The sequence below is a fragment of the Silene latifolia genome, chromosome 11, assembly GCF_048544455.1.
Source record: "Silene latifolia isolate original U9 population chromosome 11, ASM4854445v1, whole genome shotgun sequence".
NCBI classification, from domain to species: Eukaryota; Viridiplantae; Streptophyta; class Magnoliopsida; order Caryophyllales; family Caryophyllaceae; genus Silene; species Silene latifolia.
In genome coordinates this window covers 148,042,189-148,054,948 of record NC_133536.1, presented here as the reverse complement: position 1 = coordinate 148,054,948, position 12,760 = coordinate 148,042,189, and the positions used below count along the sequence as shown (strand labels likewise).

The 12,760-nt window shown below is 35.4% G+C and overlaps 2 protein-coding genes across 2 annotated transcripts; one reads left to right on the top strand and one right to left on the bottom strand.

Moving 5' to 3' along the window:
* Positions 1 to 1,217: 1,217 nt before the first annotated feature.
* LOC141611958 (ribosome biogenesis protein WDR12 homolog) lies at positions 1,218 to 7,699 on the bottom strand. Its single transcript, XM_074430624.1, has 14 exons — positions 7,377 to 7,699; positions 7,192 to 7,292; positions 6,599 to 6,705; positions 6,214 to 6,249; positions 6,045 to 6,130; positions 3,564 to 3,625; positions 3,347 to 3,457; positions 2,891 to 3,016; positions 2,504 to 2,647; positions 2,247 to 2,355; positions 2,019 to 2,155; positions 1,753 to 1,788; positions 1,549 to 1,664; positions 1,218 to 1,414 (listed from the first exon to the last, which is right to left on the bottom strand). The coding sequence occupies exons 1-13, from the start codon at positions 7,528 to 7,530 to the stop codon at positions 1,572 to 1,574; spliced, it is 1,302 nt and encodes a 433-aa protein (XP_074286725.1). The 5' UTR covers positions 7,531 to 7,699; the 3' UTR covers positions 1,218 to 1,414; positions 1,549 to 1,571.
* Positions 7,700 to 10,678: 2,979 nt separating this feature from the next.
* Positions 10,679 to 11,047, top strand: LOC141614136 (uncharacterized). The gene has a single exon (XM_074432892.1). It carries the CDS (start codon positions 10,679 to 10,681, stop codon positions 11,045 to 11,047), a length of 369 nt encoding a protein of 122 aa, XP_074288993.1.
* The last annotated feature ends 1,713 nt before the right edge of the window (positions 11,048 to 12,760 follow it).

Genomic DNA, 12,760 nt, shown 5'->3' with positions numbered 1-12,760 from the left:
AAACAAGCTGGCGTTGTGTCAAACATATTTATTATTATTATTATTATTATTATTATTATTATTATTATTACTTTTATTATTATTATTATTATTATTATTATTATTATTATTGTTATATTATATTTATTATTTATTAATATATTCATTTTGATTAATATGATTAATAAGATATTTATTATTATTATTATTATTATTATTATATATTACATATATTATTATTATTATTATTATTAATTGTTAAAATTATTTATAATATTTATATTATATTATACTAATCGTATTTATATTTTGGTTATTATGATTAATATATTGTATTATTTAATATTATATTATTATTATTAAAAATGTTATCATTTATATTACTAATATATTATTATTATTATTATTATTATTATTATTATTACTATTTTTTATATATATATTATTAGATTATTATTAAATTATATTAATATATTAAGAATAATAATAATAATAATAATAATGAATAATATTGTTATAATATTTATTATTATTATTATTATTATTATTGGTATTAATTTTATTATTATTATAATCTTTTATTTTTATTTTAGTTTAGTTTAGTTCAGTTCAGTTCAGTTCAGTTCAGTTCAGATCAGATCAGTTCAGTTCCGCTCCGCTCCATTAAGTTTAGTTCAGTCAGTTCAGACAATTTCAATCCAAAAGAACAGGGCCTAACAGTTGCATGGCATGCTTACTCTGTATCTCAAATTCCACAATCCTGAGCGTACGAAGAAAGCTAAACGCTCGTTTGATAAATACTTTTAAACCAGACCAATACGATAATTATTTTATTTTTAATTAAAGATTTAAAAAAAATCGAGTAATACCTAAGATACCCTTCTAAACTAATACGAGTCCATCATTATTATAATTATCACGGGTTGTACTTATGACTTCCTTCACCCCGGTTTATAGTGTTCTTTTCACTTTAATTATCCTCAAATTAACTGTTCTAAATTTAGTAAAGAAAAATAATAAACATCCAATATTACCCTATACAAAAATGGAATTAAATTCAACTCAACAAATCTCCCTGAAGATGACTTTTTCCGTATGAAACAACGATGGGGAAAAATTAACCATTTTACAATAAAATGTGACCAATTTCTGATAAACAATTTTAACATTATCATTAAATGGTCACTTTTTATTACAAATTGGCGAGATTTTCTCCGTTTTAATTTACGACAGCCAAGTTTGAAATGAGAATTTGCCTAAATTCAAAACTGATCTCCGCAATAGTATGATAAGCACGAGCATATCTAATAATATCAGTAAAACAAAAAATAATAGTATAACAAAGTTACACATACAAATGGCTAACAATCTTTCGGATCAACTATAACAAAATTCGTCCAACTTCAATCTTCAGTATTCCCCAATCTGAAAGAACCTGGATAAAGAGGATAGGCAAGTATCAACAACTCCACCAAGTGAATATTTTTTGGACATTAGCACATTAATTAAAATCTACTCGAGAATTGACAAAGAAACATTTTTGCGTTTCACCGTTTATAGTTTGCTTACCGAAGGAAATGAAAAACTTGACTTTACTGCACCGAAACCCCTGAGGCAATACACATCTTTGAATCTGCTCCACCACTGACGATGGCATCGCTCTTCCACCAATCAATGCTCAAGACCTGGATTTGTGAAAAAGAGCATGTTTTAGAGCCACTTAGGAGAATCATGAATCTAAAGATGATACCATCGATTAGACTTGTAAAATACCTTGTCATCATGTGAACCAATCACGGAAAGAGGCCACTGCAAGAGCCAGAGATTATATATCAGTTGATTATATAATTGAAGCAGTATCAGATTTTGGGAGCAAACAGGGGTTCGAAATATTTGCTCCTCAACCATGACTCTAAGAAGCCAGGTGATTGTTATTGAACTGAATTGTATACAAACTTAAAAAGCCAATGGGGGTCAAGCTTCCGCCCATCATAAACTGAGTACAAGAAAATAAGATGTGCAGATAAGAAAGTAAGTACCGCTGTTCTCAAATCCCAGATCATTACTTTTCCATCATAAGATGCAGAAGCTAAATGCAACCATGATTTGTTATGCCATTTGCAAGCAGATATCCAATTTGTGTGAGATGAGAACTGATAAACAGGAGCTAACGTATCTGCAACAACCACCCCAGTTAGAAACCCCGGAAAGGAGACTTCTGAACATGACTAGTTGATAAAGTATCGGTGTCATGGTAATTCACAAACCTGGTCTACGAGGATCCCATATTCTCAAAGTCCCATCAGAAGCTCCTGCGGCTACTAGAGAGGAGTTTTCTCCTCCAACATCAATACAGTTGAGAACTTTGCCAGAAAACTGAAAGAAAAAACGAGCCAATGAAGCAGTGAACTAAAATATGCCAACTAAAATAAATCCCCCTACCAAAGCAAAGAGGGAGAGTGCATAAAAGAGGTGCATGAAGGAAAGACGCAGATATCAACAAAAAGAGGAAAGGATCACATACCAGGGTCCAAGTCGCTTTTCCTTTTTCAACATCCCAAATTCTAATGGAATGGTCCCATGACGCTGAATAGATTGTGTCCTCTTTTGGCCATTTAACACAAGAGACACAATTTGTGTGTCCCACCAGTGTAGATACTGCTTCACCCTGACACCAATACACGAACTAAATTAAGTCACCCTTTTGCTGCTTCTACTAAAATAAAATTAGTTGCAGCATCAGTAGTGGACTGCTCTTCAGCTAGTACAGACTTTAGCCGTCACCAAGTACCAACCCAACTTTATACAATGAACTACAAATATTTTGCTCTTGTTACCATTTCTGTTTATCTTTCATAGTTATAAAGCAGCAAGCCCCAATTTAACATCTTTTACGAAGGCTGAAACATACCTCTGACTGTGTCTCCTCTGCCGCACCTCTCTTTTTTCTCTTCTTGATAGAAACAAGATCACCATCAACATCAGAGCAACTTGTCTCCCAAAGATTGATTGTAGAATCCCAGGAACCTGAACAGACCTAAATTTGCATCAAGTGATAAGCAATATTGAGCATATACTAATCCTCTTCTCCACAAATTTATTGTTCCTATTTGACTTTGGTGGTGCGTTGATGTCAATTTTGACCATTGATATTACATGTATGTAGATATACCATGAATAGTTCGTCATGTTTGAATTATCAAAACAACTATGTTCATTAATCATTTTTAAAAAGTTGTCACTATTGCATGTTGTAAGAAAATCTCGGTCCAAATTGATACACACACAACGTCAAATGAAAACAATGTAGATAAGATGGAGGAAGTATACAAGAACGACTAATCATATCACGTCACCAGCATAATACCTTTTGTCCAGATGGCTGTGATGAGACACATTGAACAGCTGCAGTATGTCCACGCAAAACCTTATAAGCAGTAACTGTTGTTGGATGATTTATGTTGTCATCAGCAAGAAACTGAAAGGGGATAAAGTATACACAGATTATTTCCTCCAAATCTCTCTTGGAACCGTTGGCATTAGATCAGAACCTAAATGCACAGATAACTAGTATGATGAATCACCTTCCAAAGCCTTAGAGTCCGATCCTTTGAAGCAGTCGCCACACTGATATCATTAGCATTTTCTGAACCACAGAAATAAAACTTATAAGACTGGACTGAAAATACATAAAATATTCATTGCCATGAAACATTCGAACTAAACAAGTATAATTGATTCATCTTCTCGTCCCAACTCTTGTTTACACCAAGATTATCATACAGCACCATGCACGTCATAAGGCAAGATGGAAATAATAGCGGGCTATCAGGTGAGAGCCACAAATTTTGACAAATTTCACATGTATCTCGATATCCTTATTCCTAAATAACAGTGGATTCCTAAGCTGAATGCTAAAAATTTTTTCCACCCTTCATCTAAATTTCAGCAGAGCTAACAAGAGTAACAATAATCATAGCCCACACAATGTTGTACAACAAAGTAGCAATATCAACCACCAGATGCTCTGAGATAAATGGAAAATCAGAAAGAAAATGAACTAGAAATCAAACATAACACCCTAGTAATAGCACACAATATGACTTCAAACACTGCACCATATGTCCATATGTACATGCAGGACATCCTTGTCCTTGAAAGATTCTGACACTATCTTTCAGCAATGATTATACGAAATTAAAGCAAGGAATCTTATAGGTATCTCGGGTAAAAGATATTTAAGCAATCAAGCAAAACATACTAAGAACAAGGCTACATTCACACCTTAAAAGCCTCTTAATCATGTTGCAGGAAATGTATCCAGCAAGGTGCAATCCGATTCACAGCAGAACAAAGACTCATGTACAGAACTGCATTTTTTTTTGCTCATACAAGTAAACCAAATACCTCAATAACCTCTATCTTAATAAATCTCAATTAATGTAAGAAGACACCTGAGCGGATAAACCTTTGAGTAAAATTTTAGCCTCTCAAAATAAGATTTAGGAATATCCTTTGCCAAACCTGAGCGGCAAATCAAAACAGGGTTTAAGACAGATGTCTGAGGGAAATTTTGAAATTCAAAACTATTTGGAAATAGATTTAAAAAAATAGAGCAGGGCGGCAAATCAACAATACGAAAATAGAGATTTTTGTTCATTCACTCACATACATTAGCGACAAAGCCAGATAAGCAATTATCGGCTGTAATGTCTCAATTTGATATATGACAGCTCACTAATTGAGTGTTCATGCTTGAATAGACTCTTTATAAACATTTTAACACCTATAGAGTTCATCTGATGTTTGATAGAGCAAACAATAAGATTTTAATAGTCTAAGAATATACAATGAACTCCTGATAAAAAGTGATTAAATAAATGAATTGCTGAGAGCTTCCACAGACTCAGAAAGATAATATTGTGTTTAAAGAGACAAAAAAGTTCAAAACTATAAATCTCTACACTCTGCAGCACAGCGCACTGCATGATAAGGCACTACACTGCCCTGCCTAGTAAGCTACCAAAATAGGAGGACAAGATTGCAAACTGCACACAAAGTATCGAACCCCTAAACTATTAATACTCTTATTCTCCAATAAAGCAACCAGTAAAATGGCAAAACCTACAAGCTCCTTGGCTTGAAAAAGGAAAAAACAAAACCGCTAATTCTTTCATGCAAAGTGCCCGAATGAAGAAGTTATGCTTTATATTATCATCTCCACATGAGCCAAGAGATGGACAATTTGGCATTTATGCATTAACAATATAAATCATAATAGCTCATTAGATGGCCCTAGGCTCCAACAGTGCATCAACTTCAAAAAAGACAGTTCTTGACAAGAAGATTTGCTACCCTGAGCAACCTCTGGTTCCTCTCCTTACACATGCACACCGAAATGCCCAAAAAACATCTTTAAACATTGGTCATCCAAGATTTCTTCGTCCTTCCTTTCCCACATGCACATCCCTCGCAAAGTTTGGACCCAACAGATCCCAGGGTAGAACCTTTAACCATCTTTAGTGGCAGCAATTTAGTAATATAGAGATAATAACAGTAGATTTTGCCTTTTAAAAGCACTGTATATCATCTCTCAGTCGTACACAGACTTCAAACTACTATTAGATCAATGATCATGTTCCTATGGAGACAAACTATCACTTTCATTACAAATTTATTTACTCTAGAAAATAGTTATTCCACATGCAATCAAGAATCCTATAATATATAGTAGTCTGATGTCCCAACCCCCTCCCCTCTGCGCGCGCGCGCGCACACAGGGTGAGAGAACTTAGTGCTGTTATTCGCCAGATTAAAACTAAAAGGGAAGAACGTAATCATCAGTAACAACCTATAGTTACCACATTCACCTACACTCAGAGACCAATTTAACATAGCAGATAATAAATATCTACAAATTCATAGTTCAACCCAAGCATGTCTCTTTCTATTTTAAACATCACAAACGCATATCGGTTATCCAGAAAAGCATAGCTATGCATTAACAGTGACATTTAACTGGAGGGAGATGTAATATTGGGAAATAAAGTTTCAAGTTAACATACGATTAGTGTTGATGCTGCAAAGGGAAGTGAGAGCATCACTGTGTCCTCCTAACATATAGGAACAGATCCCAGCACCCTTCCATACCCTATACAAAGAAATTAAACAAAAACAGTCTATAAACACAAATGCAAATGACAAACAAACCAAACAGCCTTTTAAGAGAAATACCTTCCATAACCATCATAACATCCAGTCAGAATGAGCCTGTGTAAGAAAAATTAAGACATCAGGTACACTCAATCATAACAAGCCACGACAACAAAGAAAACTTGCACAGATGTTATAATCACTAATCAGTACCACTCAAAATAACACCACAACGACAATGAAACCTCAATACTATATGTTTACTACTACAACCAAAGCTTTTTCATCAAATAGAGTGAGAAGGTAAATTTGCTAGCATGAGCAGAAAGATGGACAAACCAGACAAACTTATAATTAAAATGTACTTTCGCAATTCAGTGTGGCATAGTCTTACTAGTCGGTACAGCACAACAGATACTTGACACAGCAAACAGAAAATAGAAGAGGCCTGTATTTCAGAAATTACCCAGGATGTGAGCCATCAACAGCACTGACCCAATCATCGTGCAAAGATGGTTCTTCTTGCTTGCGTGGGGCAACAGCTTTAATATATTCGATATCCAAAATTTTCTCCTGCAGTAGAGGAAAAGGCAATCAATATGTGTATGAATTTATAAAGACATCAAGTCTAATGCCTTTCCGACTTTTTTTATTCGTGAAATATAACCTGAAAAAACTAATCACAAAACACTAGCTAAGCTAAACTATGTCAACCTACTCTAGTTGTTCTTATTCTCAATCATCCTCCAAATCTATATATGCTGAGCTAGTAACAGTCCAGCTAAACTAATAAACTATAACTCCACTCTAAGTATCAGTTCAACAGTTCAACCAAAGTTCTCCTCAATTAATCACACTTGCATTTCTATTTCCTGTACTCCCACCAGATATAACAAAGTATAGTCTCGAACTCTTCACCACAAGTCCACAACTCCAACAAGAAACTCAATACAACCCAAACAGTCAAAGTTAACTAATTATTAAAAAAAATGGCAATAGAGAAGGGTAACTACATATTGTTAGACTAACAGCATACGACAGAAGAATAAAGAAACGTACAGCAGAAATGCCCTTAGCAAGAAGGAAGTCCTGGAGGGACATCCGAATTAGTTCGCCATTGATTAGAAAATCAAAAGGTTGAGGTTCCCAATCGGAATTAACTGCCAAAACAAAAGCATAAAATTACAAACATTCATAATAAACAGTAGAATTAATAAACAAAGGGCGGAAATGATTATACTTACTGGACTGAAGAAGATTGTTGACGAGGGAAGAGAGGCCAAGGCGAGTGAGATTAGAAGGAATAGCAATAGATGAAGTTGGAACTTTGTATGCATCTTCAAGTTGTGTGAACAAACGAACTTGTACTGTTTTCACGCTCTCGTCATCGCTCTCCATGACTGCTGCTCCAAAGGATACGGAATTGGGGCGGAAATGAAGGTGGTGGCTCTTTCTTCTTTGGGGGTTTAGGGCGCAGGGTTTATCTTAGGTTTTCCGAATTTGATTTATTTATCTCAACCAGTAGTAAGCCCTCCTTTGTAGTTTCGGTTGATAAACCAAATAAAACGGTCTTAAACCCGTGTAATATTAAACATATATAAATAATTCCTCCATTTCGAGTTGGTTTGATAGCCGGTGGTTTCAACTTATCTCCCTCATTCGAAAGGATGAGATAAGTTGGTCCTACACTAAAGACGTCTTTAAGGCGACACGTTGACCATATTTTATTGTACTTATACATTATTAATTTTTATTAAAAATATAATTTTGTAAAATATTTTTCGATAACAAATGTAGTTATGTAAAGATTATGCAATCCGTCTTCCTTGTGACAGAGGTATCCGTCACAAGCTTGCGATAGGTCGGATAGTACCGTATAAAAGCGAAATTGTCGAGGAGGCCCACTATTTTGTAATGTGACGGATTTTCAGAGTCATTCCTTGATATTAAATAATTATATTTGATTCTTATTTTCCAAAGGCAATTTTTTAACCACATGATTTAACCTACCTCCCTTCAACTTCTCTCTCATTTTTTAACCATTTACCGTCATTCTGCTCCTCTTTCATTTCAACTTCTCTCATTTTAAAAGTATCTCCCTCTCTCTCTCAACTAAATGTTTCATTCAAATAAACCAAAATCCATAACCTTTCTCTAAATATTGGTACTATAGTGATATGAGAAAACAACAACAAAAAAGGCAGTATCTAAGAAAAATACAAGAGGGGCAAATGCAATCGATGATGACGGAGGTATATAATGGGTTTCATAATTTTTTTTCAGTTTCTCATTTTCATGTACTCCCTCTTATTCCAGATAACTGTCTCTATTCAAGGGTGGCACGGGAATTAAGGGTACCCGAATTAAATAAGTTAAAGTATTGTGGTGGGTTAGGTAATTGGAGAGAGGAAAGGTATTGTGGGTAGGGGTGGGCATAATCCGGTCCGGACTGGAAAAATGGACCGGTCCGACCGGAATCGAGTGGACCGGAACCGGAATTAAAAATTCCGGTCCGGTCTCCGGTCCACCATTTTTCAAGATTCCGGTTTCCGGTCCGGTCCGGTCTGGGACCGGTATTTTTCGGTCCAGACCGGTTTGGACTGGAATGCCCGGAATTATGGTTATTTTCATTTTTTTTTCTTAAAATTTTATTTTTATTCCGGTCCAACCGGTCTGATCCGGTCCAATGGACCGGAATTTGAAAAAGTGGGTAATTCCGGTCCAATCGGTCCGGTCCGGTCCCGGTCCGTGAATTTTGCCGATTCCGGTTCTGGTCCAAACCGATTCCGGTCCGGTCCGGTTTTGGACCGGTGCCCAGCCCTAATTGTGGGGTATTATTGTGGGTGAGGTGATTAAAATAAGTATTGTTGTGGGGTGAGGTGATTAAAATAAATATTGTTGTGGGGTGAGGTGGGGTATTATTGTGGGTTGAGGTGATTAAAATAAGTATAAAGTTTACCAAATAAGAAAGGGGTATTATTGTGAATAGATGAATAAGGAAAGGGGACACTTATTTAGAATAGGAGGGAGTATTTTTTTTTCAGTTTCTCGTTTTTTGTTTAAAAATGAACACATGTAAGTGAACCATTTAGCTATATAATGGACATATGCAAATGATTTCATGTTTGTTTTGGTTTTGTTGGATTATTCATGTTTGTTTCCGGGTTTTTTTTTCATTAATTTTTGTTGGTGTTGAAATATGACAATTAATCTAGTAAAGTTGCAAAGTAACTCATTACATTACTACTCCTTGGAAGTTTTGTGTGATGTTCAATGTGATTAGAGTTACTACTCCTATAAGTTTAATGTAGAGGGAGTTTAAGCTTGTTCCTTAAATGTTTAAGGGAAGTTGCAAGTCCTTCTTCCACTATAAATAGTTCATGTGTTAGCTTGATTTAACACACAACAATAAAATACAAATTATCTTATATATCTTTTCTCTCCTTGTTTGATTATATCTGCCCCTAAAAACCAGCAGGCGGCATCAGAGCATTTTTGATCTTTCGGGACCAAAAATCAAAAACACAAAAAAAAAAAAAAAAACATATATACAGAAGCATGGCTTCATCAAGTTCAGCAATGCCTTCCGCACCAATTTTCGTAGGTGAAAATTATGATTTTTGGTGTATCAAGATGAAGGCTGCTCTAGATTTATGGGAGATTATCGAACAAGGGTTTAAACTACCTGAATCAACAGTTGAACAAAAGATATCAGCTGATGAACAAAAGGTAGTAAAAGAGAAAACGACGAAGAATGCAAGAGCAATTGCATACTTACATTCTGCAATTGGAGAGGCGATTTTTCAAGGATCGTCAATGCAACTTCGGCAAAAGAAATATGGGATATTCTTAAGGTGGAGTTTCAAGGCTCACAAAAAGTAAGAGCTATTAAACTCCAAAACTTGAGAAGAGATTTTGAAAACTTGAAAATGAAACCATCTGAATCAATGAAGGAGTATACGTCTCGAATCATTGATACAGTAAACCAAATGAAAATTTATGGCGACGATATTTCCGACAAGAGGATAGTCAAAAAAACTCTTTGTAGTCTCGACAACAAATTCAATTTCATTGTTACCGCTATAGAAGAGTCGAAAGATGTTGATACATTGTCTCCGCAAGAATTATTTGGGTCTTTACAAGCCCATGAGTCAAAGGTGTTCGGTAGAAACGAAAGTTCATCGGAAGGAGCTTTTCAAGCAAAACATAAACAAAAGTCCCAAAATTTCAAAAATAACAAAAATAAGCAAATGTCCAAAGACAAGTCGAGTACTAATGGTACCGAAAAGAAAGGAAGATTTCCACCTTGTGGAATCTGCAAAAAGACTAATCACATGGAGAAAAATTGTTGGAACAAAGATAAAACACCATGTGATATTTGTAAAAAGTTTGGACATGAACAAAAAGATTGTTGGTCCAGAGAACAACAAGCAAAGGCTAATGTTTCCGAAAGCGAATCTTTGAAGATCATCTATTTGTTGTCGGTCAAGCCTCGACGAAAAGCAATAAAGATGTGTGGCTAGTTGATAGTGGTTGCACAAATCACATGACAAACAATGAAAGTATATTCACTCATATCGATACTTCACTGAAGACTCCGGTAAGGATGGGCGATGGTTCCATTATAGAGGCAAAAGGCAAAGGAACTATAGCCGTTCAAACAAAGAAAGGAATGCGCTACATTAGCAATGTCTTGTTAGTTCCTAATCTTGCCACAAATTTGCTAAGTGTCCCCCAGATGATGCAAAATGGTTACAATGTCAACTTTGATGGAAATACATGTAACATTTATGATCATCATGGAAAGGAGATTGCTCGAATTGAAATGAAGAACAAAAGTTTTCCTCTTTCATGGACGTACCCAAAAGAAATTGTTGCCCGAGTAGAAGATAATGACTCTTGGCTATTGGCATAAAAGACTTGGTCATTACAACTTTCATGCTTTACAAACTCTCCACAGAAAGGATATGTTAAGAGATTTGCCTTTGGTGAATATTGAAAAAGACGTTTGTGAAGGTTGTCAATTGGGAAAAATGCATAGAGATTCTTTTCCACAAGATCAAGCATGGAGAGCTAAAGAGAAACTCGAGTTAGTGCTGTTGGAATATGTGTCCTCCGACAATAATGCGATCACAACTGTTGATCATGATGATCACATGTTTAAATCTCATTTTAAGAATACATGTGGGATGTAATATTTTTTTACAGTCAACTAGTCCACACATATCGGTAATGATTGGCTGACTAGAGTTTGACATTACTGTCGTGCGACGGTGGTGATCAGTTGATCCCCTTAGGTCATACCTATAGGGAAATACTCTTAATTGATTATTTAATTAATCGTATGCCGATACGAGTTAATTAAATTGCTTAAAATTGACGGATGATTTTGTGAGTAAAATTAACGTGTCTTATTGTAATTCGATTATATTAGATACGGTCTAAGTAATTGAATTGTTTTATTACTTAGATAAAATTATTGTTTATGAAACAATTTAGAATTGAAATTGAATGAATAATTTATTATAAATACAAGACGTTGTAATTTATAATTTGATAAACCGTTTTGGTACAAGTAATTACGAATTACTAGTCGATTTTGTAAATGACATATTTTATGAGTATGTTGATTTTTAATATGATAAAAATACATTACAAATTCACATGTCAAGTAACATGTCACATATGTCACAAGTGATAAATGAAAAAATAAAATGGACCTCCCATTTTATTTAAGTGTGCCGAAAAATGGAGGGAAAATTGGGTTGATATTGTAACACCCCCATACTCCAAGTGTCTTACCAGGACCACTCAGGTATAAGGATGCTACCATCTCGATTACCCGAGACAATGATAATCAAATGGACAATAAGGAAACAACATTTAAATAGTAATACTTTAGCGAAAGGTTACAATCTCAAAACCAAATCCAAAATACGAATACATGTTCTCAAACCAACTGTCTAATCAACTAACTGAAAAGTTTATTAAACTACTAAGCTACAGCGGAAGACTTCTATCATCAGACGGTGGCACATCCCAGCTATCCCAGTAACTCGACTCATACCTGCTCAATAACTGCTCACCATGCCCGAATGGATCACCACAGTTTTTAAAACATTAAACGGGGTCAGTACTAATCACACAATTTATATAAACCAACAATACAGTAAAACAAATAGCTCAATCATCACAGATATTCTCCGAACTCCAAACCGAACTCCACAATCCTGACTACACACTAAAGTGTGTAGCCCCATGAGTGCCCATCGCAACAGTCACTCCTCGCGCCGATGGGGGACCGCGGCCGTTCCCACCTAAGCCCCGCTCATCTCCATCGAGCGATAAACCCAAATCCATTAATGTGCACATCCCTTCGGTGGCGGGTTCCACAGAAGGCGAATCATGGGCGTGAAGCCACTCCGTAAGTGACTCCACTCGGCCAGGGACGCACCCCGAAGAACACAGACAGATACAATCAATCACAACTACTATCAAAGAACTAAATCCAAAGAATCGTCACAATACGAGTATGATAATATTCAACAACCACAAAACACCACAACACATTATGGGACTAATACCGAGTAGGAAACCCTACACCGGAAAGCACAACACAATCGACGAT